This window comes from Mirounga angustirostris, unplaced genomic scaffold, assembly GCF_029215605.1.
Source record: "Mirounga angustirostris isolate CCGP_5_RB_7025 unplaced genomic scaffold, mMirAng1.0.hap1 SCAF_10, whole genome shotgun sequence".
Taxonomy (NCBI): Eukaryota; Metazoa; Chordata; class Mammalia; order Carnivora; family Phocidae; genus Mirounga; species Mirounga angustirostris.
In genome coordinates, this window is record NW_026991718.1 from 126,133,731 (window position 1) to 126,159,012 (window position 25,282).

At 54.3% G+C, this 25,282-nt stretch overlaps 1 protein-coding gene across 3 annotated transcripts in view; it reads right to left on the minus strand.

Moving 5' to 3' along the window:
• The window catches only part of PREX1 (phosphatidylinositol-3,4,5-trisphosphate dependent Rac exchange factor 1), a 178,382-nt gene that overhangs the window by 23,259 nt on the left and 129,841 nt on the right, over positions 1-25,282 (minus strand). For 2 of the 3 annotated variants that reach the window (XM_045885915.3, XM_064573329.1), the window contains 11 exons: positions 18,706-18,778; positions 13,969-14,111; positions 12,201-12,293; positions 11,181-11,329; positions 9,424-9,509; positions 7,337-7,473; positions 6,556-6,631; positions 3,335-3,522; positions 2,876-3,037; positions 1,980-2,190; positions 1,293-1,569 (listed from right to left, as the gene is read on the minus strand). In XM_045885915.3, the coding sequence (XP_045741871.1) occupies positions 1,293-1,569; positions 1,980-2,190; positions 2,876-3,037; positions 3,335-3,522; positions 6,556-6,631; positions 7,337-7,473; positions 9,424-9,509; positions 11,181-11,329; positions 12,201-12,293; positions 13,969-14,111; positions 18,706-18,778 (1,595 nt within the window). The remainder of the gene's footprint in view (positions 1-1,292; positions 1,570-1,979; positions 2,191-2,875; positions 3,038-3,334; positions 3,523-6,555; positions 6,632-7,336; positions 7,474-9,423; positions 9,510-11,180; positions 11,330-12,200; positions 12,294-13,968; positions 14,112-18,705; positions 18,779-25,282) is intronic. The other variant, XM_064573328.1, reaches the window with a different exon arrangement.

The window sequence follows — 25,282 nt, forward strand, 5'->3', positions numbered from 1 at the left end:
CGCACAGTACATCACTGTTCCTTTATCATGGACAATTTCCAACTGCCCAAAGCAGAAGGAACAGTATGAGAAGCCCCAGGTACCCAGCAGCTAGCTGCAGCCTTGGCACCTCAGGGCCCACCTCTGTCTCCTCACTTGTTCCCATGGCTTCTGCCTCTGCGGAGTATTTAAAACAAATCTAAGATAGCATATAATTGCCCCCATAAATACTTCCATACATGTCTCTACATAAGGACTTTCTTTTAAAGCAACGTTCTTAACTGCCACCCCACCCCCACCCCCCGGAAACATTTAGCAATTTAGCACATTTCCTGAGAGGTACACATTTAGCAATGTCCAGAAACATTCCTATTTGTCACAACTGATGCGGGGGACAAGGGAGGCACTTCCGCACGAAAAATCTTCCAGTATACAGGACGGCCCCACAATAAAGAATGATCCAGCCCAAAACACCAAGTGTCAAGGCCGAGAAATACACTCTCAAACATAACCAGACTGCTATCAACATACCTAACAAAATTAATAATTCCTTAATACCATCTAGTACCCCCATGCACATTCAAATGTCCCTGACAGTCTCAAAGGTGTCTTTTCACAGATGGTGTGTTAAAAACAGAATCCTGACCAGGTCCAGATGCTGCACGTGGCTTATGTGTGTCTCAAGTCTCTCCTCCTCCTCCTCCATCCTGTACCTGCTCCCCACCCACCACCATTTATGTGTTAAAGAGACTGGGTCACTTGTCTTCACCCACCCTATGGATTTGGCCAAGTGCATTCCCAAAGTGCCATTTCAGCATCCTCTATGCCCCACATCCCATCGCCGAGTAGTGAGACCCAGACTTTGGCTGGAGGACGCTCATTTCCACAGTGTGCCCTGTGGCATGACACCAAAAAGGACATGTCCAGCTGTCTCTTTCTGCAAAGAAAGCTCCCCCCAAACCTTTCTCCAAATAGTGTCACCCTCTCCTAATGATTGCTGACCACATCCATTATTTCACTAGAGCAGTGGTTCTCAATCAGGGGGACTCTGCCCACCCCACCCCACCCCCCGCCCAGGGGGCATTTGGCAACGTCCGAGGACATTTTTGGCTGTCACAGCCTCGGACCGGGGGAGCTACAGCATCTCGCGGATAGAGATCGGGGCATTGCTAAGTCGCCTATAAGGTACCCGACAGCACCCCCCCCCACCGCCACTACAAAGGGTTATTCTACCCAAAATGTCGCCATTGCTGAGGCTGGCAAATGCTGACCCTCCCCCTCCCTGCCCTGTTCCCTCTGGAGTCGGAGCGCACCTGTTGATCTGGGTGACGTACTGCTTCATCTCCTTCAGGGCCACATCCAGTTTGGTGAAGAGCTGCCGGTATGCTCCCTGGATCTCACGGTCCTCCTGCTTGAGTAGGAAGCTCAGGCCCCGGTCCTCCTGGCCAGTGGTTTCACTGGCTGACCCAAAGCCGCTGTCGTTGAGGCCCTGGTATTGGGGGTCCCCATCCGCCGCAGGCAGGCACTTCCAGGATGGGGCAGCCATGGTGGTGATACAGTGCTGGGTATAGGACATGGGGTTCAGGTGGCCTACAGTGGAGGGAGGGGGAGCTCACTTGGAAACAGCCTCCAGGCACCCCTATACCCCTTAGACAGAAATATACAAACCTATTTCGAGGATCCCAATGAGTGAGAAAAACTCCCTGTTAAATATTCTTTTAATCCACTAGATGACTTCAAAAAGAAAGTTTCAGTTTGGTGCTAATATACTTTTAACTACCATGAAACTTTTCCTGACTGGAATACAGACATGATGGCTGGTACTCCAGCAGCTACTTTATATCATAAGGCATCCTTCAGGAAGGAAGCCACATCTAGAGATGGTGGGGATGACTGACTGAGGAGCCACCATTCTAGCCCTGGACTGCTGGCGTCCTGACATGGTTCCATTTATGTATCTATAGACCTGAACACAACATCTAACAGACACATGCAGTTACCTTGCTCAGGGTCAAGGCCGATGAGGGAGGGTTTACGACCAAAACGGATACTGAAGGACCTGCCAACTGAGGGAGTGGTCTTGGGGTAGGACACTTCCATGAGGTTGACGTGGCAATTGGTGGGGCAGAAGTCCAGGCCACACAGCAGATGGGGTTCCAGGGATGCTTGTTTGAAGGGTGGGCTGACCCTGTTCTTCAGTTGGGCTGCAAACTAAGAAAGGTAGGGGACATGGGGTCATGATTCAGGGGCCTGGGAATGCTAACCCACCCCCAGCACCCACTTCATCCTAGCCTAGGCTAGACATTCCAAACCTGGACAAATGCCAATAGCTTCAAATGGAAAAAATGGATTCCCCTACACTGCCTTTCACTGCATCCAGATTTCAGGAAGGTATAGAGAAATCTAAGGCCTCCAAGTCCCTACCCACATTCATTTCTTCATCTTAGCTGCCCTGAGCTAGCCTTAAGGAACCATCTCTCCCCAACCCACAGTCCATGAGGTGTAGGGAAGGCTGGCCTTTGCAATCCTGCAGTGATTGGTACAGGGCTAGACAAGGGACCCAAGCCAAGCCAATAAGAGTTCCCACTGAGTTCCTTTTCTACTGGGGTCACTAAGGCTAGAGCTACTGGGAACCATTTTGTCACCATGCAAGAAGAGCCTGCCTGAAGGTGAAGCCAACACAGGAAAGCAAAGGCACGAGAAGGAGAGAGGCCACATTCTCGTGATGGTGTGATGGCTGTTTGAGCACCTGGATGCAACCATGCCTGAAGTTCATCTCTGGACTCTTCAGTAACATAAACCAATAAATGTTCCTGTTTGTTTAATCTACGTCGGGTTGGATTTTGACATTTACAACCAAAATACCCCAGGCTGAGACCCTCTGGGGTGCAGGTACCTCCTGATAGCAGGCGATTCTCTGGCCGATGCTCTCCAGCTTGGTGTCACAGATGTTACGGAACTCGTAGTGGGACATGGTCTTGATGTTGTTGTTCAGGGCCATGAGCCGCCCACAGTTCTGCACAAAGACACTGTCATCGGCAGCAAACGCCTTGAGGATCTACAGAAACATGAACAACCACTCAGCACTCACCGTGCACCAAGGAAGGTCTTAAGCAGTTTATCTACAGTGGTTCCTGTATGCCTAGTAATAACCCTGGGAGATAGCGTCTGTTACTGGCCCATTTTGCAGATAAATAAGCTGAGGCTAAAGAGGGGGAAAAAAAAAAGCTACTCTCCTAAATCCCACAGCTACCAAGTGGTGGGGCGGCGACTAGACTTCAGGGCTCCAGGCTAAGTTTGAGGAACTGAGAATGAGGTGCTCCATCCCCCAGGGCAGGGCAGCACCCAGCGAGACCTTGGAAGCGAGGCTGAAGCAGCCACGGGGCTCCACAATCTTCTCCAGCACATGGCACTTGACACCTGCGGTGCTCACATACTCATACACCACGCCATGCTCCAAGTGTACGTTGTCCACGGTCAGGGTGACCACAGGGCTGTCCTCTTGCAGGCTCAGCTGGGGCCCCAGGGACAGCAGGGGGAAGTCTGGAAGCCAAAGGGACAGACAGCCCTGAGGAGGGGGCAACACCCCCCAGCCCAGCCCGCCCCCGGCCCAGCACCGCAGTGGCTCACGTGGGACACGTCGGGGGGGATGAAGTCTGTGCTGCAGCTCTGACCGTTCTGGCCAGCCCACTCTCACTCACTCCTTGTCCTTGATTTTCCTTCTAGGAACCAACCTTTGTGCCCCATTCCCAGTCTCCGTGGCTCAGAAGAAGGAAGCCCTAACCGCACCCTTCCCCAGAGGCACAGGCCTGGCCAATCAGCAATTCAATTTCCCTTATCTGCAATGATTGGTTCAGGAACAAGCACGTGACCCGAGCCAGGCCAATGAGAGTCAAGTCGGGGACTTTTGCTGGATCTACAAAGAGAACCAGACATTCTTTTTCAATGGGATTCCGAGCCGTTAGAACCACCACATGCAGAAAACACAGAGGGAGCACAGCCGAGCACTGGACCAAAAGAGAGAGACTCTTCCTGAGACGATATATAGAACTGGACGGAGCCCAGACCTGAAGCTTGCTTGACCCTACTCACTTTTTAGTTTGCTGAGCCAATGTTTTTACGTAGCCCCGTTTCAGTCCTAATTAACATGGGCCCAGAGAGTCTAAGTGATTCCTCAGAGGCCACACAGCTAGGTAGTGACACATCTAGAAAATGAAGCAGGCACTTTACTGAAGTGCTCTCCTTTCCACCCGCTCCAAAGAGTACCTCTCAACACACCCACCAGGACTGTCTTACCCCCTCACATCTGTACTATGTCACTACCTGTCAGTTTTTCTGTTCCCGGTCTGTCCCCCATCATGTCAGCACCATGAGGACAGAAACCCTGTCTACCTTGGAGCCAGACTGAAGAAACGACCATGTGACCCAAGTGAGGCCAATGAGAGTCAAGTCTGGGACTTTTGTTGGATCTACAAAGAGGAGACATTCTCTTTTTCAACTGTGGATTCCGAGTCGCTAGAACCACCACAGGCAGAAAACAGCATGTAAAAGAGAAACCAATGTTTTTATGGAACCCCAGCTCCTAGAACAGGGCCTGGCAGATAGCAGGTGCTTCTCCTTGTTGAACAGAAGACCAGAAACTGTCAGCTCCTCTCGGCATATTTGACCAGCATTATCAGGGGTCCCCCACCTCCTGGGGAAGAAGGCCTACAGCCCTTTCCTCTCTGAGGGCATAAAGCAGGCTCAGAGCTGCCCGTTGGCCTCTCCTCCCTCCCCATCAGCCTGCCCCCTTCAGGATCCCTCTGCCAGGCTGTGTGTCCTTCAGCAGTAGGGGGATGGCTCCCCAAACAACCCCATAAACCCTGTTCTTTGCTGACCCTGAATGTACCAGCGAGGAGCCCACAGATGTCAGGTGCAGAGGCATCCAAAGCCCCTACTCTTCCCACAGCCTCTGCCTCTCTACCTCCAGCACAGCAGAAATACAGGGCAGAATCCAGAGAAGCCACTGGAGAAAACAGGCTACTATTCAAACGACACATTTACCGAGTGCCTACAATGTACCATGCACAGTTCTAGGCTCTGAGGACCCAGCAAGGAAGAAAGCAAACAAAACCCCTGCCCGCATGGATTTTCTGCTCTAGTGGGGAAAACAACAGACAAACAGCTATATGATATGTTAAGTAATACTCGCAGTGAAGAAAAGTAAAATAGAATAAAGAGACACTGAGGAACAGAAAGTACTTAACCAGGGCACTCAGGTGGCCTCCCTGACAAGGTGACATCTGAGCAGAGAGCTGAGTGAGGTGAGGAGCATGAGGTAAGAAGTACTCTGGAGGAGAGCAGGCGAGGCAGGGGGAGACTGCAAGTGCAAAGGCCCTGGGGCAGGAGTACATTTGGAATTTGAGAGCAAGAGACTGGAGTAGATGGAGCAGAGAGCACCAGATGAGAAGTGCTAGGAGGTGCAGCTGGAGAGCCAGGCCTAGGCTGTTAGACCATGAGGAGGAGGACTCGGGCTTTGCCTGGAGTAGGGTGAGAGCCACCAGAAGGTTCTGTTCTGTTTTTTGAGAACAGCCTGTAGGAGGACAGGGAGAACAGTGAGCAGGCTACTACAGGTGTCCTGGTAAGAAATGATGGTGGCTTAGGCCAGGCAGTGATGGAGAGGGTGGGAAGTGGTCAGATTCTGGATGTGGGAGGAAGGTAGGGCAACAGGCGTGCTGCTGGGATCAAGGTGGAGGGAGAGAGGAGAAAGAGAACAGTCAAGACGTACTCCGAGGTTTGGGGCCTAAGAATACAGAAGGATGGAGCAGGGACACTTAGGGGAGGACCGAATTTCAGGGGGAGGTTAGGATTTCAATTTGGGTCATGCTTAGCATGCCATGCCTGATGGACATCCCAGGGATGGCAGGTAGAAAGACGGGTCTGGAGTCTAGAGCTGAGGCTGGGCTAGAGATGAAGATGGGAGCTCGCGGTGGACCGAATACTGGCCCCCAAAAGATGCCCGTCCCTACCCCCGGACGGACCCTGTAAATATGCTGTTCCATGGCAACGGGGGGATTATGGTTGCAGACGGAATTAAGTTTGTTAAACAACTGACTTTATAATAAGGAGATTATCCTGGGCTATCCAGACGAGCCCAGTGTGACCACACCATCCTTTACATGGGGAAGACAGAGGCAGAAGAGTCAGAATTGGAGAGAGCGGGCAGTGTGAGGGGGACTCAGGCCAACGCCGCTGGCTCTCAAGATGGAGGAAGGGACCACGTGCCCAGGAATGCAGGAAGCTGCTAGAAGCTGCAACAGGCAAGTACACAGATTCTCCCCTAGAGCCCCCGAAAGGAACAGAACCCCGCTGACACCTGCCTGATGGCCCAGTGAGACTCACTGCAGACGTCTGACCTCCAGTGCTATGAGGTAGTAACGGGGGGGGGGGGGGGGAGACTGTGTTACAGCTGCAACCGCAAGTAACACAGAGCCGATGGCAGCAGCACGGCCTGGCCAGCAGCAGGGAGGAGCACGGACACAGAAGAGGACCAGTCCCCGCTGGAGTCTCAGCCACACGGCCCGCCTGTCCCGTTACCTGAGTCAGACTGGGGGTCCTCGCCGGGGGCCTCCTGGGCATCCTCGTGCGTGTGGTAGACCCACTGGTACAGACCCTACCAGAAGGGCAGAGTAAGAGGGCGCCACGACACCAGGAGCCCGGGGAGGAACGGACCGGGCTAAGGGGCAGCCCGTTCCCTGACTCCAAAGCCCAGGCTTCTAGTCTGCTGGTGACACCATCTTTGGAGAGTCCTCTAAGACTTCACTCTGGACCCTTCCTGAGGGACCTTCAATCATGCTCCGCCCTCACCCTCTAGAGTCTATGCTCCGCAGAGAAGCCAGAGGAGGGGGGAGCCTTTGAAAACAAGCAGACCCGCTGTCTCTCCCACAGCCAGCCCCAGGGCCCACAAACATGCTGGGTACATAGCAGGTGTTCAATAAACAGCTTACTGGATGAACCAATGAATGAGTGCCACCCACCCCAGGTACCCAGGCCCCCAACCCAACTACAACATCAACTTTTACCATCAACTCTCTGCCCGATGTGCTATGTAGTGAGAAAAGAGGGTCTTATCACCCCCATGTCACAGCTGTGACAATTGAGACCGTGAGGTATCACGGCCCAGCTCCTCTGGTTCAGGCAGACAGAGCACACAAGAGCCCAAGCCCAGCTCAGCCCTGCAAGGTAGGCAGCCCCACCCCACCCCACCCCAAACGCTGGGGTGCCTTCAGACTTCCCCCACAAGGAAGGGAGGTGGCCCTCAGCCCCCCGCCCCACTCAGCAGGGCTTCCCCGATCCCGTTGGCTGCTGGCTGGCTCACCAGGGCCTCTTCTTGGCGGTTCCGGAATGCCTGGAAATGCTCTAGGACCTCCGGCGCACCATCGCTCACCACGTTGTTGCCATTGACCTTCAGGATGCACTGGCCAGCACAGAGCCCTGCAGCCGCAGCCTCGGAGCCTAAGGGAACAGGAGTGTCTGAGGGTGGACGCAAGGCAGAGAGCCTGGGGCAGCGGCAGGCAAGGGCAAGTGACCAGATGAACGCTGTCCCCTACCCCACCCACCACCCCAACCCCCCCAACACACACACCCAGACATTCAACCCCATCCCTCCCACCCTAGAGCCACTCTCCAACCCACTCCGGTAGGTAGGACAGGGACTGGCATTCCCATTTTGCAGAAGAAACTGAGGCTCAAAAAAGTAGCAGCGAGCCCAAGGTCACAGAGCAAGGAAGGCTAGACTTGAACCCGGGTACGTTTCACTCTAGAGCTTCATCTCCTTTAAAATCCCTCAACAACCTGTGATCCTGTGACAGGATCAGCCCCATTTTGCAGACAGAGAAACAAAGGCTCAGAAAGGCAAAGTGACTTTCTCAAGGTCACTTGGCGAGGAGAAGTTGGGATTCGAACCCAGGTCTACCAGACTTCAAGTGCATGCTTTTTTGGGTATACCATGGCTCCCAAACTACAGGTCTTGGCCCCCAGGGTTTTGTGTGGTTAACAGGAAGAGTCTGGATATACAGATGAATGCCAAGCTCCATCCGTGCCTGAGAGAAGATCAGGCCTGCTTGGTATGATGGTGACGAGTACCGGCCCGGACCCAGGGGCTGGTGTTCAAAACGTGGCTCTGGCACTGACCACCTGTGCCTTCCGGCACACTCCCCAACCTCTCTGCACCTTGGGCTCCTCATCTGTCAAAGGAGGACACTAATAATATCTACTCAGAGGGTTCTCGAGAGATTCGGGGACCTAAACGTCTAAAGCATTTAGCCCCCTGTCCTGTCCTTAGTAAGTGCTCAAGAAATATTAGCTGCTTTACTATTTTAGTCTGATTCACCTACAAACACCTATTCTTCTCTTGTAGATGCTACAAGGCAGGCCTTCTCACCTCGGTACCACTGACATTTGGGGGCCGGGTAAGCCTCTGCCATGGGGCCCCCGGTGCAGGCTCAGGCTGTTCAGCAGCCTCCCTGGTCTCTACCCTTGAGAGGCCAGTAGCCTCCCCACCCCCAGTTCTGACAACCAAAGATGTCTCCAGAGAGTGCAGATGCCCTCTGCGGGGTGAAAGTGCCCCCAGTCAAGAACCACTGCATTAAGGAGAAAATAAAAACCCACTTTAAAATAGTTAACAAATTCTTGGTAGCTTTCTGCCGTGATATGCATTTTCTTCATCAACTCATGTTACAAGTACAACTCTGACCACAAAAGTGGACAGTTCATGTTTCAACTTGAAAAGTGGGGCCCTCAGATACAAAGAGGGCTCGGAGCCCAGAACCTCAGAACTATCTGGTCTCATCTCCAGGAGAGAGTTACCCCCTAAGCAGCACATAAGAAGGAGGCACCACGAAAGCTGGGGTCTCTGACTGTTGGCCCTTGGGCTGGATCTGACCACAGAAGTGTGGCCAAAATTCCCATTTCTGGCTTCCTTTAAAAACTCATTCCTACCTGGCAATAATGAGCTTGAGCTGAGGAAAAACTAACCCCTTTTAAAGTGAGCATGTCTTGGGCGCCTGGGTGGCTCAGTTGGTTAAGCGACTGCCTTCGGCTCAGGTCATGATCCTGGAGTCCCGGGATCGAGTCCCGCGTTGGGCTCCCTGCTCAGCAGGGAGTCTGCTTCTCCCTCTGACCCTCCTCCCTCTCATGCTCTCTGTCTCTCATTCTCTCTCTCTCAAATAAATAAATTAAAAAAAAAAAATCTAAAGTGAGCATGTCTTTTTTCATCTTGCCATAGTCCCCACCATTCCCTATGCGCTGCCCTCAGCCATCTGTTTGTGACTACCTGACCCCCAGAGATGTCAGCGCTTGCACGCCTTTGTTCCAGGAGAGGAAAGGAAGGGCTAATGAAGCACAGGCCTGCTGGTCACACACAGACCCGTCTCCCAAGGCCCCCTCTATGTCTGCGAGGCTCACCTCTGCCCACGGCGTAGACGTACGGCGGGGCAGCTCCACGGATCTGGAAGCACAGAGCCTCTGGATGGTCAGGAACTTTGATGATCCTGCACCAGGTAGGAACAGACATAAGAGAAAGGAGTATTATGCCCAATAGCCCAGGGGGCCACCCTGGGAGCCCCTGCCTCCCAGACTTTGGGGAAATCGCTCCCAAAGGAGTAACAATGCTAGACTTTCAGCTCCCAAAGAGATAGACAAACCTCATTTAACCAGAGCCCATACCTCTGGCATCTTTAATGACTCAGAATCACCCGTCCTGCCCTTGGAGATTGAATCCATGCACAGAAATCCCAGGTCACCCTCCTACGCCTTCTCTGTCAGTCTCTTGGTGAGAGGGGGCCTCTTGGTGGTCGAACCAGCCCCATAGGCAGCGAATACTTTGTTCAACAATCACAGAGAGGAGGGTGAGAAGTGACTCAGAACATCTTGGTGCTGACTCTAGAAAAATGCCCACGAGTGTCCCCTAGAGAACGCAGTTCGAAAGGCCAGGTCTTGGCCATTCCGCAGGTGGAAGGCCAGAGCAGAGGGAGCTGCGCCCGCCCAGGGCCGTGCAGTGGGCGACATTCATCCAGCGGCTTCGATACAGCTATCTGCTTCCCTGTCAAGGGCATGTCCCCCACAGTGGGCCTCAGGATCATCCTCCTACCCCCACCTGCCAGATAAAACCATCTAGGGAGCCTGTTCTCAAGCCCCAGGCATTTCCAGAACTTTAAGCAGGCACATTTCCCTGGGTGATTTCTGCCACTTCCACATACCAAACTATCAATCATCTTCCCTAAACTGGCTTGCCTTTCTCACTGGAAGAATCATAGTTAAAACTTTCCATCACTCCCATCAATAGGAAACCGGGAGCATTTGCCTTAAATAGAAGGGAGAAAAGAAAACCAAATGCACAATTTTTAAAATAGAAAATGCTTCTCCCTGCACCTATATCTGGCATCCGACCACTTCTCACCACTCCCCTGCTTCCACCTTTGCCCCTGACAATCTAGTCTCCACCTGCAGCCAGAGGGATTCTTCCAGAACCTGTGTCACATCATGCCTTGCCTCTGCTCCGAACCTCCCAGTGGCTCCACGGTCCTTACCATGGGCACAAAGTCCTACAAGGCCTGGTCTCCCTTGTCTGGTGGACCTCATCACCCACCCCTCCCTCTCACTCACTCTGCTCCACCCCATCAGCTTCCTCACTGTTGCTCAAACATATAAGCCATGGTTCTACCCCAGGACCTTTGCACTGGCTGTCTCCTCTGCCTGGAACGTTCTTCCTCCCTTGACTCTCTCTCTTCCCTCCTCGGTCTTCACCTCAGTTCTGAGGTGACCACCATCCCTCCACACAGCCCATCTCCTTTCCCAGCTGTAGAGACTGGCCCAGGCTTACTACCTCCCAGTTCACTGTGTCTCTTACTTCTCTGTTTTGTTTTACTGTCTGTCTCCTGCCCTACCCTCCAACTAGACTGAGATCTATGAAGGGTAGGAATGTGTCCACCCAGACATGGCTGGATCCCCAGGGCCTGAAACACCACTCAGTACCTAGTGGGCATTCAATAAACATCTGTTGAATGAATGAAAGAAGCAGCTTCGTGTCACGTGCCTGTAGAATGAGCCCCATCCACGGGGAACCAGGACAGCTTGGGGCCCCCCGCCACCACCCCTGGCACTCGGGCAATTCCTCAGCCCAAGAGGAAGATGGGCCGACACCCCATCACGGGGACACTCACTCTTTGGCCTTGGTGGCTACCAGGAGGCGCAGTGGGCGGCGGGAGCAGAAAGACTGGTTAAGGATGGACTCCACCTCAGCAAAGGGCCTCAGGAACACCAGATCCTCGTTGACGGAGTAGATCTTCCTCCCCACCTGCAGGCCAGCCATCTTGGCGGGGGGTGTCGGGGGAGACACGCACCAGGTTACTAGCCTCCCTTTCTCCTCACTGGGAGCCCTGGCTGTGCTCAGGCAGCACATGGCCAGCCCAGGGACCGAGCGTGCCCAGAGTGAGCCCCCCAGGGCAACCCCGCTCCCCACTGTGGGGAGCAGTTAAGTGGCTGGGGAGGCGCAGTTCCAGCCAATGAGCTCTGAAGGGAAGCCTACTGCAGGTGCTAACGGGAAAGACGTTTTCCTTGAGGAGAAATTGCCCTAACCTGTCCCTGCTTCCCACCTGCCATGTGAGGACACAAGGCATCGAACTGGGGCGGCCACCCTGTGACCATGACGGCTTGGCCAGGAAGGCCAGAGGTGCTGACCCCGAACTGAGACGCCCAGCCACCTTCTTCTAACCACCTACGTAATGGCTCCAGCCACTGGGAGGCGAGCACGTGGGCACCTGCAGCCCAAAGCCCCCCTAACCGCTACAAGGACACGGGCAGAGCGCCCAGACGGTGCAGCAGGTGCCTCCCCCACCCCACCTCCACAACCCCAGGGGCAGCTGGGAGGACTAGGGCTGAACCCTTGGCCTGCCTAGGCTCTCCCTCCTCCCTCGCCTACAGGACAGGTCCATGGCAGAGCCACCAACTTGTCCTATTCAACTACCTGATTCAGAAACCCGCTTTTCTCCTGCACCTCCCCATGGGGCCATGAGGGGAGCCGGGGGGCGCACACGCTGGGAGGACAGCCCCGAGCAGGGGGCTCTCTCGCAGCTCCCTGCAGAGACTGCAGGTGAGCCCGCTCTGGCCTGAGCGTGCCCCCACAGGACAACGAGCAAGGAGGAACCACAGACATCGCAGGTGGCCCCTCTGAGAGGCCTCACCTCAGCCAGCGAGCCCCGCTGGACCGACTTCACCACTATGGCCTTGTTCTTCTCCTCGATGTCAAAGCCGTAGTCCTCCTCCTGGGGCAGGATCTGAGGGCCCAAGGCAGGAGAAACCCAGTGAGACGGTGAGGGGAGCCTGCAGCCAGCCCCACCCTGGCCCCGAGGAGACCATGATCCTACCAGCTCCTTGTGCCCCAGACCTACATGGAGTAGGGGTGCACAGCAGGATGAAGTTAAATACAAAGAGCACTCAGTACACAGTAGGTGCTCAATATGTACCTGTCAAGCGAAGACACACCACCTGGCTCGTGCCTCAGGCTGGTGCTGATCACAAACTTTTTGCTTTTCACTGCCTATCTCCCCTTTCCCCTCCCAACCTCCCCTTTCTCCTCCCAACCTGAGCACCAAGTCTCCTCGGTTATACACCACTGTCCCCCTATCTGCTGGCAAACTGTACGTGCTCAGTAAGAATTTGCTGGCTTAATGAATAAAACAGATCCAAAGGTGTCCAGCCACCAAGAACTTGGGGACAGGAAAGGAGTTTAGGGAGGAGCAGTCCCTCCCCACTGCAGGGTGGCAAGCAGGTTGGGAGGTTTGGGGGTTCAGTGGTGGGGGGAATACCGAGAAATGCATTCATTTGTTCAACGAATAGTTCCTGAGCTGCTGCCTATTACATGAGCCAGGTGCTTTACTGGGCACTGGAAACAGTGTAGGACAAGACAGTTCCTGCCCTGCTACAGCCGACTATCTAGTGGGGAAGACAGACTACAAACAAATGAGCAAAGAAATATAGAATGTGATACAGGGAGTGTATATAGTCTGAATTAAAATAAAGCACGTAAAGGGATAGACCATGGTGTGGCAGGGGTCCCGGAGGAGGAGTTACCTGAGCTGAGACCTGAATGAAATGAGGAACAGAACTTTATGAAGAGTGGAAAAAGTGTTCCGGGCAGAGGGCATAGCATGTGCAAAGGCCCTGAGTCAGGCCCGTAGTACTCAAGGATAAGAAAGGAGATCAGAGTGGCTGGGGTGGGATGAGGGAGGGGAGAACACAGGAGATGAAGCTGGAGAGGTAGGGAGAGTCTTGTAGACCATGATGAGAAACTGGATTCATCCCAAGCATGATGAAGGCACTGGTGGGTTTTATAGTGGGAGAAATGGCAATCTCCATATTTATGGGACCCCGTAAGTACCACAGGAGAGAAGTTAATGGTGCCATCTTCATATGAGTCAGACATTAGCCCCAACTCTGGCTATTGTAGGAGATCTAACCTGCTGAGCCTCCCTCTCGGCCGCCTCCTGCGGACCAGGCATGAAGATGGAGGCGGCTGGTCATCAGTAGGCAAAGAAACAGGATTTGGAAGGCTACGTTGGAGAAATAGCTGAACGGGCTGGTAAACGTTCTCCCTCAACTGCAAGGGTATTTACAGCAACTGCACATGGACAGGGCACCACCAGAAGACCAAAGGCTTTGGTATCCCGGATGAGCCATGTCAGGGGGCCAACGTCTCTGCACGATGCTAAGCTGGGACATGGGGTGGGCGGGGGGAGAAGGAAAGGAGAGGAAAGGGAGCCAGCAAGCCCAATCTCTTCATAAAGAAGGTAGTCTTGGCCCGTGAAGTGTCGCCAGCCACCACCTGGAATTCCCATACTCGGATGCTCCCAGTTGAGCCCGACTTCTCTAGACATAATCGGCAGGTCACCCAGCTCCTGGGCTGCAGCTGGGCCTGGGAAGGCAGATATAGCACTTCAGAGCTGCTCCTACCAGCAGGCGCTTGGCCAGGATATTCTCCACCAGCTTGAAGTCGTTGCGAAGCTGTTTGTTCTTGCAGCTGGTCCCCTCCATCTCCTCATCTGCGTGGAATCGGAAGTACTGGGACTCATCCTTGAACTCGCTCTTCTCCAGCACTGCAAACACATCGTCAGGCTTGCATGGGGAGTCTCAGCAGCACCTGCCAACAGGCAACCACGGGCCGGAACCAACCCCTAGACAAGTCTGCTTTGGCGAGCATGGTGTTTTATTAAAGGGAATCATGGGCCAACACTAACGGATTAGGATACTTCGCATAGATGTCTGGCTTTCCGACTTCTCTTGAAAAGTCTGAACTTGCCCCACCTGCTATAAAGACATATTACAAAGCCACAGTAACAAAAACAGTGTGGAATGATGGCAGAAATAAAGAATCAGTGGAAGAAAACAGAAATCACATAAGAGGACCATGTGTTTATGGGAACTTAGCATATGATACTGATGATCAAGTGGAGTATTCTGCAGAGGATGTAGGGAAAAACTGACTCACTTGGGGAAAAAAAATAAAATTAGATCCCTACCTCAAACCATGTATCACAATAAGCTCCTGATGGTTTAAGACCTAACTATGAACTGGGAAACCAAAGCTCACCAAACAAAATGCAAAATATCTTTGTCCTAGGGCAGAAAAAGATTTCATACAAGACCCCCCCCCAAAAAAAAAGCAGTATAATAAAATTAAGGGCTTCAGTTCAATAACAAGACCATAGGCAAATGGCAGATTCAAAAATAACTGTAATGTCTAAAACCAACAAGGAATAAATATCTAGAATATAAAAGAAACTCCAACAAATCAACCAGAGGCAGCTGAGAAACAGATAAATGGGCAAAGAATATAAACAGGCAATTTCCAGATGGGGAAACCCAAGCAGGCAGCAAGTAGGTGAAAAGGAGTTCAACCTCACTAATAATCAGAAACAGACCACGACGAGACACTTTAGAATGAGGACTAGCAAACTCAGGCCCTATAAGCCAGATCCAGCCCACCACCTCTTTTCATAAATAAAGTTTTATTGAAACACAGCCACATCCATTTATTTACTTATTGTCTGGAGCTGCTTTCATGCCACAGTGACAGAGCTGAATAACTGCAAAAGGCTGTAAGGCCCACAAAGCTGAAAATATTTACTATTTGGGGCTTTACACGAGAAGTTGTCTGACGTCTGTTCTAGAAGGCAGGAAAATGAATACAAATAACCAATAACAACCAGCATGTGATCTGGTCCCTGTGGATTACAATTTAACTAAGTATCTACCAGTGCCGGACACACTGTGGATGCAAGCTTAGGTTCGTTTATTCCTCAGATGAGGAAGGATTTGCTGTACCCCTTTTACAGGTAGGAAGACTAAGGCCCAGAGAAGCTAAATAAGCTGCACAAGGTCACAGAGCGGGCAGGCTCCTCCTTCTCACCATACCGCCCAGCCCGGCCTGCTAGATGGGGACAGGGGTAAATTACAGCAAGGAGGCTAATCCAGGCTCGGTGTGGGGAAGGCAGGGTCTGAAGTCAGCAGACCCCTGAAAGAAGGAAAGCCAGCTGCCTGAGGTTCGAGATGTCCCCACCATGGCTGAAGACAGGCTGTCTACCGATTTGGTGACTACATGAAAAGCAGGAGGAGGCGATCCTTTCTTTCTCCTCCTTTCCCAGGACATGGAGCTGTTTGTGCCTTCCTCCGGCCGCCCCTACTACCTCTTTGGAGAAAATAGACACACAAATTGCTGCTTTGCCCAGAGCTGGGGAGCCAGGCCCCGGGGGCCGGCTGGCTTCACCTCCACTATAAACACGAGGCTGACAGTCTCTGGGAGTGGGAGGATGAAGCACGATGTTGTGTCTTGGCTGAAATGTTTGGGGAAACAGCGGGAATCCCAGAGTCCAGAAGCTCAGCCACGTGAGGTCCCACCACTCGATGGATGTAGGTTTCGCTCAAGGCCACCGGCCAGGCTCAAACCCCTGCCAGCCCTGGCCCGACTTCATGTCCTCTTAGCCTCTCTGAGCCTCCGCCCGCTCGTCTGTGGGGATCCTAACAGCACCAACTTCCAGAGGGGTGGGGGATGAGACGGTGAACCTCAGTTTCCCCTAAGGGGCATTTCAGGGCCCGGGAGCTCAGGTCAGACGCCGCAGGAGGCGCTCCGGGCCCCACCTCCACCCTCCACTCTGCACCCTAACCTGCAGCAGCCACAACCCTGGGATTCGGCCCTTTCCCATTTTAGCTTATTTCTGAGGTTGTGGCAGGGACAGGAGAGCAGGGGCCACGCCCTGCAATTTCCCTCCCTGAGGGGCCCCGAGGGTGTTGGTGCTGCCTGGGAGTCACCCGCCGCCCCCCCCGCCGCCCCCCGCAGAATGTCCTCAGCCAGCAGCCTTCCCAGAGTAGCAGCTGGGGTGGACCCCTAATTACTCTCACCCACAAATGAGAGGTTCTGCCCAGCTGATTGGTGGGAAGGATGGAGCTGTCAGAGGGCCCCACGGGGAACAGAGTGGCTTCTGGGAATGAGGGACTTTGGTGAGAGGAGCTGATGGACGGGAATGACCCTGACTGGGCCTGACCTGCCCGTCTCTCCTGGCGAAACAGGCAGCTGGGAGTGTGTCCTCACCCCTAACCCCACAGAGCCGTGGGCATGCTGGTCTCACAGGAGGAGGGGATCCAGTGGAAAGATAAGGAAACGGAGGCCCAGGGAGGGGCAGAGGCTTACTGGGAGTCAGCCGAGTCAGGGCTGGAACAAGGCCTGCCGGCTCCAGGGCAGGGGATGTGCCTGGGGACCTGTCATCTTGCTGGCACAGCTCTCATCCTGTCGAAGGGGCAGCAAACCCAGCAGCTAGACCAGGGGTAGAAAACTACGGCCCACCGCCTGTGTTTCTAAATAAAGTCGTATTGGCACACAGCCATGCCCACTTATTTAAGTACTGCCTGTAGCAGCTTTAAAGCTCCGATCGATGGCAGAGTTGAGCTGTAACAGACCCTGTGACCTACAAAGCCTAAAATATTTACTATCTGGCCCTTTGCAGCGAGGGATCGCTGACCTCTGAGTTAGAGCACAAAGCAGAAGCTGGAAGGAGGAATGGCCAAAAGACCTTCCGGAATCTCACCCCTTCCCTGGACCACCAGGGCCCACACCACGTCAACCCTCCCCTGGCCTCTCGACTTCCCCTCTCACCCCCGCAGACGTCCTCCACGGCCCTCCTCTGCTCAGAACCCTGCCGGGACTCCCACCGCACTGGAGTTAAAGCCAAAGTCCTCCTCACATGCGCACACTGCTCCAGAACATGGGCTTATTTCATTGCTTGAGTCACGCACACACACACACGCGTGCGCACACTAGGCTGTGAGCTCCCGAGGACGGGACTCTCGTCTGCTTCGTTCACCACTCTCCCCGGAGCCTAGCAGGGGTCTGCACCAGGAACGCAAGGGCTAGAGAAGAGCAGCATGAACAAAGACACAAGGGAAGCGTGGAAGTAGTCTGACAGGGAGAGAACAGCTCCAGGAAGAAGCGTGAATCTGAGATAAGCATGGACGATGAAGGAGAGGAGCCATTAGGCTGGGGTGTCTGGGGAGGCCTCGGGAGGTGCGAACCAAACAGAAACACTGAGTGAGTCGGGGGGCGTGAGGCAGGTAGGGTACCCCAAGCCAGGGAAACTGCAAGAGCCAAGGCCCTCGGGAATGTCCTAAAAGGAGAAGAAAGGCTCCTTGGCGGGAGTTAAGTCTACCTGTCCTGCTGAAAGGGTAGGAGACTCAGGGCTCCCCCAGTGCCAGCAAGTGGGAAGGTCACAGAGCTCAGTGGCCAAGCGTGTGGCCCACGAAGCCTGCCTGCCTGGTTTTAAATCCCAGCTCCGACTTGCTGTGTGACCTTGAGCGGGTCTCTTAACTATCTGGGCTTCCATTTCCTCATTTATAAATAGGGACGATATTAATACCAACATCAAAGGATCATTTCAGGATTAAACTAATTAATACATGGGGAGCGCTCAGGAGGAGGCCAGGCACATAGAGCATTAACTTCTATTTTAATTTGAAATGGTGACGGTGGAACCAGTTCCTCCCTCCGGCCCACCTTCCCACCTCAGGATCATCTCAGGACTGCCCACCTCTCAACCCCTCCTCCGTGCTTCTCCAGTGGGAAGGAGAGTGACCTAAGGGGTCAGGCCGGGAAAAGCAGTGCGAACGTCCCTGCCCGGCTCCCTTCCTCTCTCACTCACAACCTGCCCGTCCTCTGTCCCCACAGACCCCTCTTCTCTCCTCCCCGTGGAAGCCCGTGGGCCAGGCCTGCATGATCCGGCCTCACCGCCCACCTGGAGGTCACATCCCATCCAGGAGAAGGGCCCAGGAAGTCCACAGATTTGACCTCAAATCCAGTCCAGTTTTCCAGCCAAGCATTACCAGCCATCTTGGTCCCTACTGAACCCCTGAGGTGATGTTGCTCCAGTGCAGAAGTGGGAGGGGCGTGGAGGGGGGAATTCCTGAGCCACCCCAAACCCCCCGCTTGGGTCTACAGGCCCAAGACCCGGCATCTAGCCTGGGCTCCCCCAGGGGCAGGCTGAGCAGCCTCCAGCCCACCATTTGCTCTCTCTGGGCCTCAGTCCCCCCCGTCCCGCCCCCGCCTAAAATGCCCCAGCGACCAGGGTTCCTACTAGCTCTTCTGTTCCAGGACAGACCCCCCCCCCCCCCAGGAGGCCGGCCTGAAGGGAAGGGGCAGGTTACCGTGGTGCATGAAGCCATTGTTACACAGGCCCACGCCAAGTGCCACCGCCTCTTCCCGCGTCTGGCAGTCACCCTGGAATGGAACAAGAAGGGGAGGGTGTTAGGGGAACCAACCCTGGAGGGGCTGAGCGAGGCTGCGCAAAGCCCACCATCACCCCTAGAATGGAGGCTCCATGGGAGCAGGGGTCTGTGTCTGCTTTATGGACTGTAGTATTGACCAAACATGCCCATGACTATTATGAATAAACTCCAAACAAGAAAATTAATAGTGTTGGGTTAAGTCCATTGCGTATCGTGCTATAAACACCACAAAGGAGAAATGGAGATTTTATGTGGCAAATATTGTTGGTTGCCTAGCAATAACCCTTTCCTCAATACCACACCAGTAATGAAGATGGGGAGGCATCCATCTAGAGGATCACAAAACCCAGCTCCCTTGCAGCTAGAGGTGGCCAATGAGATATAAGCAGAAATCACTGGTAGGGAGCGCTGGAAAAACGCTTTGTCCCAGGCCCTTCTTTTTTTCTTCCTCCTCCTTGGAACAAAGATGTGATGGCTGGAGCTCCTGCAGTCATCCTAGACCACAGTATGACCCAGGATCAAAACATGCTAAGGATGGCAGAGCAGGAAGAGAGAGAAAGTGTGGTCCCCCAAAGGTCTCATGAGGCTGCCCTAGCAGCTCTAGACCACCCACCTCTAGGCTTGTCTCACAGCAAAGGAAAATCAACCCCTAATGTGTATCAGCCTCTGTAGCTGGGTCTTTGACACTAGCAATGAAGTCCGAATCCTAACCGACCTAGCTATAGTCAGTGAGACACCTGGAGAAGTCTACCAGGGGATTCTGGAAAATACCTTCCTCCCTGATAAAAAGGAAAAGCAGTACCACACCCCCCTACTGAGGACAAAGTCACACGAGGAAGTGATATATGTAGGGCTAAGGGGCTATCCAGTGACCAAGGTGGCAGACTATGCTGATGACAGCAGAGTGAAGGATGGAAGGTTCCTGACACGCAGCATGACTGTATGGGCACGATTATCTGCTTGGGCTCCTGTTTAGTTGAGTTTTCTGTTCTTGCAAATGAACACACTCCTAACTAGTACAACTGAAGTCTGGTTTGTCTCAGGGCTTTTCTAAGGAAGTGACATCCAACCCAAAACTGAAGTATGAAAGGTGGTAGCCTACTGGGCCCACCTTTGGGGCCGACTCTCCCATGTGGAATGTCATCTTGGTGGGACAGCCCCTCAGAGTTTTTCACCACCATCACCAAGCCACCCTCCACCCCAGGCCAGGTTGAAGACACATGATCCGTGCAAAGCTACAGTGATACTCCCTGACCCAGGAACATGACCTGGAGGAGGAGGAACCCAAGGACAAGGGACAGCTGGTGTGGTTCTCCCCTAGAGCAGTGCCCTGAAGACAGGGCCCTCAGCTACCGCTCCCAAGAAGCTGGGCATCTCCTGGTGCCAGTTCTTTCTAAGGCAGGCTCCTGGGTCTCCCCCTTACTCTGTGGGTGCTCTTTACCCTTCTATGAGCCATCTTCTTCCACCCCCCGCCTTAAGTTAGCCAGAATCTGTTTCTGGTTCTTGCAAACCCAACAATCTCAGTTCATCAGGGAATTCATGTGAGCTGTGTGGTACGGTTGGGGGCGGGGGGTGGGGGGAGCAGCTGGGTGACAGGCAGAGAAAACAGCACGGACAAAGGTCCGGGGGTGGAATGAAGCCTGCGGCACAAAAGGCAGCCTGGCCACCAGGGAGAGGGTGAGTGAGCCCCATCAGGACAAGGAGTTTGATCTGCTGTGCTCCCCGCGGAATCCCAAGGGCTTAGAACTCAGGCCTGGCATACAGCAGGTACTCAATAAATATCTGGCGATTGAAGAAAGGTGCTGTCAGCAGGGGCCAAACCCTGCAGGAGCTTGTGGCCACAGGTCAGTGAGCTTCAACTACACTCAGAAGGCCACAGGGCCCGACAGCCTCATTTAAAGGACTCCCAAAGTGAGAAACTGCTTTGACAGGCAGTCGCCTCGACTGTCCCCCAGCCCCTCCGCCAGCAGCCGAGAGGCCAGGGAGGGAACTGCCCAGCTAAAGGAGAAACAGATGCCAAGGGGCTGCAGACTCAGCCCGCCGAGGCTGCAGCTGAGACTCAGAGCACGGGGCCTGGCACAGCCACTGGCCTCGGGATTTCACGCATCGGCCGACTCGAGGAAGACAAATCTCTCCTGTGGGACCCCAGGCCAGCGGCCAGAGGGCTGTGGGCACGGAGCCCCGCCAGGGGAGGTGGCCGTCCATGAGAGAGGCTGCATCCGGAGCGGCCACCCCTCAGCTGCGTGGGGACAGCAGGGGAGGCACAGCTGGGGCCCAGGTGGCGAGCAGGCCCCCGCTCTACGGCCTGGGAGGCCGTGGCAAGCGTCTGGAGCCCACCTGGCTTTCTGAGGCGCTCACAGTCCGGGCTCCCAGCCCATCCCTGCCCCCCTGCCCACAGGGCCCTGGGGTGACCCACAGGGAGGTTCCTCAAGTTAGAACAACAGCAGGATTCTCAAGTTAACCATGGAATACGCTGACCCTGGACACCTGAAAAGTAAGCCCCCTACCCCACATCCCGCCAAGTTGTGGGAAAACCTCAGATCACCGCTTCCCCCCTCTCCCGGAGGAAGACACGGGCACACCCAGCCCTGTGCATCGCCACGCTCCCCTCGTCTCCCCCACCTGCCCGCTAGTCCCCATGCTGGGGCTCCAGCCACACTGGCCTCCTTGCCAGTCCTTCCACAAACCACGTGCCCCCACCTCAGGGCCTTTGCACTTGCTCTTTCTCCCCCTGGAATGCCCTGTGCTGGCTTTTTAGGTCTCAGTGCCCAAGTCAGCTCCTCAGAGGACACCCTAAAGTAGTCCCCCACCCCTCACCCCTGTGCATCCTCTCAGCCAATGTTCATCCCGTTACATTCATGACCCTGTAGGGTAGCAGTGCTGCACCTGTCATGGTCTGAAACAAACTCACGCCTTCGCGCCACTGCTCTCAGGAGAATCAGCACCAACTATTCCCTGTCCTTGGGTTCCCCCAGATAAGTGAGTATGGTTTAAGGTCTGTCTCTCACTAGAACATCAGCTCCACGTGGGCAGAAGTGGTGCCCGTCAAGGTTACCCATCTCCCCACGGCATCTAGCACTCAGGGAGCCACAAAACATCTCTATCGAGAAGCACCTGGGATGCCAGTGGCAGAGACAGAGCTGGGCCGGGCGATGGAACACTCCAGGGGATAACAGACACAGGGCTGCGGAAGGCTCCTTGCCCGTGACTTAGGAAACCCCAGGACAACGTCCAAGGATGCCTCTCACTGACCCAAAGCATGCCGGGCACTGCACAATCTCACTCGGTCTTGAGGGTCAACCCAGAGGCAGTCACTCTCCTTAATCCCATTTAACAAAGAGACCGGGGCACAGGCGGGCTTGCACTTGCCCTAGGTTACACTGTGAGAAAGGAGTCCTTTCAGCGCCAGACCCTTCCCCCCACCAGCACGTTAGGGTCTAAGGGGAGGCTCTAAGAGGACAGGTTAGTTGCTCATGGTTGGGGCCAGGGCTCCTGTCATGTCCCCATGGATGCTTTGTTTCCTCTGCCGGTGCCTCGAGCCACCAGCCTGGCCCCCTGCCCCTCCGTGCTAAAAACCATCTGCCTGATCGGGGGAGGGGGGGGTCAGTGTGGTAGGCACTCCAGGCACATTTCTGCAGCGCCAGCACAGGAGCCGGCACCCCCGTGCCTCCCCCTCCCGGCTCCTGGCCCGTCCCTGCCTCCTTGGCCCCCTAGCCCACCGACCCGCTGCCCTCCACCTGACGGCCGCTGCTTGGGGCATCCTCAAGCCTGGGCAGCACAGACCAAAACCCACGGAGCAGAGAAGTGTGGAAAGCAAACTCTGGACCTGGTTCCCCAGGCTCACATCCCTGCAGGGCCCTGGCTGTGACCGTGGGCAACCCTTAAACTCTCCGAGCTTCACCTCCTCGCTTGTTATTTTTTATTCCCAGATTTTGCCCTTCATTTTCTTTTTTTTTTTTTTTTTCTTTTTTTTTTTAAGATTTTACTTATTTATTTGAGGGAGACTGAGACAGAGACAGAAGCACGAGTAGAGGGAAGGCAGAGGGAGAAGCAGGCTACCCCCACCGAGCAGGGAGCCCAACGCAGGACTCGATCCCAGGACCCCGGGATCATGATCTGAGCTGAAGGCAGATGCTTAACCGACTGAGCCACCCAGGTGCCCCTGCCCTTCATTTTCCAAGGCCTCTGCCACCCTGAGTGGTGCTCCCTGCTCAGACCCCACAGTGTAGGCTGTAATCAACACAGAGGGCTAGTACTACTATTATTATTATTTACTCCTATCAAGGCATCATGACAGCCCCCCACACGCAATCTTACAGGAGTGCCATATGTCCGTGTGTGTGTCCTGAGGCCTCGGTTTCCTCATCAGTAAAACAGGAATAATAACTGCGTTTTCCTCAGGTTGTTGTGGGGAGTAAATGAGATAGTGCACAGAGAGGATCAGAACAGACACAGAACACCGCTTGTCTACGGAAGGGCTAATCACCCCCTTACCCTCAGAGTTAAAAAAGTAACTCTGACTCGTCCAAGTAGTGGGTAGGGGGGCCCTCCCCCAGCCTCAAAGAATGAATTCTGAGAAATTCTAAGCCACTCTCATCAATCCCTGTCCTTGTCCCCCAGGCAGTGGTTTAGGGGTACATGTGGGACCCATCTGGCCAATGAGACTTAAGGGGAAGACCACTGGGGAGAGGAGGGAACTGGGGGAAGTTTCCTCCTGCAAACAAACAGAGCGAGAAAGCTCTCTCCAACTACTCCTGTTGCCTGCCTTTGGCCACAGGTCTACATAGATGTGATGCCTGGAGCCATGGCAACCATCTTATGACTATAGGGCAACTGGCAAGAAGATAGCAAAACAGAAAGATGGGAAGAGCCCAAGTGTAAATGGCATTGTTGAGCTCTAGGACCGTGAACTAGAGATGCCTAGTTACATGAGAGAAAAAGGTCTTTACTGTGTAAGTCAAATTTCCCTATTATATGCGGCCAAAAGCATTTCTAGCTGATCCAGTGGGTTTCAATGAACATTTTGTTCCAAGGACCAGAATGATCTAGAAGTTCAAAATGAAGATGCATTCAAAGCAAAATTACCCTCCCAGGCTACACAAGTATATATTTCCTTCTTGAATTCCCTGCTAAGTCAAGGGGGGAATAACTCTTGAAATCAAAGCTCACCATAACCAGTCCTCAAGGACATATCCTCATCACCAACCTCTCCCCAACAGCGGCCCACATGCACACCCACCTGCCCCTTTCCCAGAGCCATACACCAGCTGTCTTCCAGCCCATCTCATGGAAGTCATCCTCCTGCATCAGCTCCAGTTAGCTTCCCTGTGTCCTCAGACCAGGCCAAGCCATGGCAGGTCTGCTGAAGTGACAGGCACACGGACGGTCAGCTGCCACCTTCATTCCACCATCCTGCCTCCACTTGTGATGAGATGCTTGGGGCGGGGGTGGGGGGGGGGGCAGTTCTCCTCCTTGTCAGAGAGCTCCAGGATGCAGTCCTGAGTCTCCCCAGCTCAGCCTCAAGCCAAGCACCTTGAGGTCTTGGAGACACATCTCTGTGTCTCACCTCCCACACCCTATCCACCCATCAACAAACTCTGTTAGGTCTACCTCCAGAAACTCCAGAATCTGACCATGTCTCCCACCTTCCCCACGGTCACCCAGTTCCCAGGCACCCTGTTTTCCTGCCTAGAGTTCTGAAGTTGCCTCCTCCCCAGGCTCCCTTCTGCCGACCCCGTCCCCCTACAGCCCGTGCTCCACAGAGGGATCTTATCCCACCTAAGTCAGTGCTGTCCCCTCTGTGCTCAGAGTCCTGAAGGGGCCCGAGCCCTCCCCAGAGCCCACAAGACGCCATGAGACTGGCCACAGACCAGCTCTCCTCAGCACCCCAGCTCTTGTTCACACCTCCCACTGCCCTCAGCTCACCCCACTCGGAGCCTCCAACTTGCTGTCCGCCCAGAGAAGGCTGCACCCCACGCATCCCCCCAGCTCACTCCCCACCTTCCTTAGGTCTCTGTTCAAATGTCCCTACTCAAGACAGCCTTCACGGACCCCTGTGAAAACTGCACCACCCCCACCCATGTGAAGGGTAAATGCGCCCCCGCGGCTCCCACACATTCTACCCGAAGCACCGTGCTGGCACCTACCATCAGCTAACATAGGACGGATGTATTTTACTTCTTGTTCTTATTTATCAACTGCCTCCCCAGCCCTCACCAGAATTCAAGACCCACGAGGGCAGGGACTTTTGTCTCAGTCTCAGAACCTAAAACGGTGCCTGGTACACAGGAGGTGCTCAAAGAAAGAAAGGGAGGAGCTAACGAGCCCTCTTGCTGAATTGCTCTACACCCTCTCCTGACTCTGCTCATTTAAATACTGCCGAAGCTGACGAGGAACAGAGCGTCTGCAGTGCAGATGTCCCCGGGGCGCCAGGCATGCCGATGCTGCCCCGTCCTCCACCACCCACTGGGAAGTCCAGCGGGCACCCCAAAGGCAG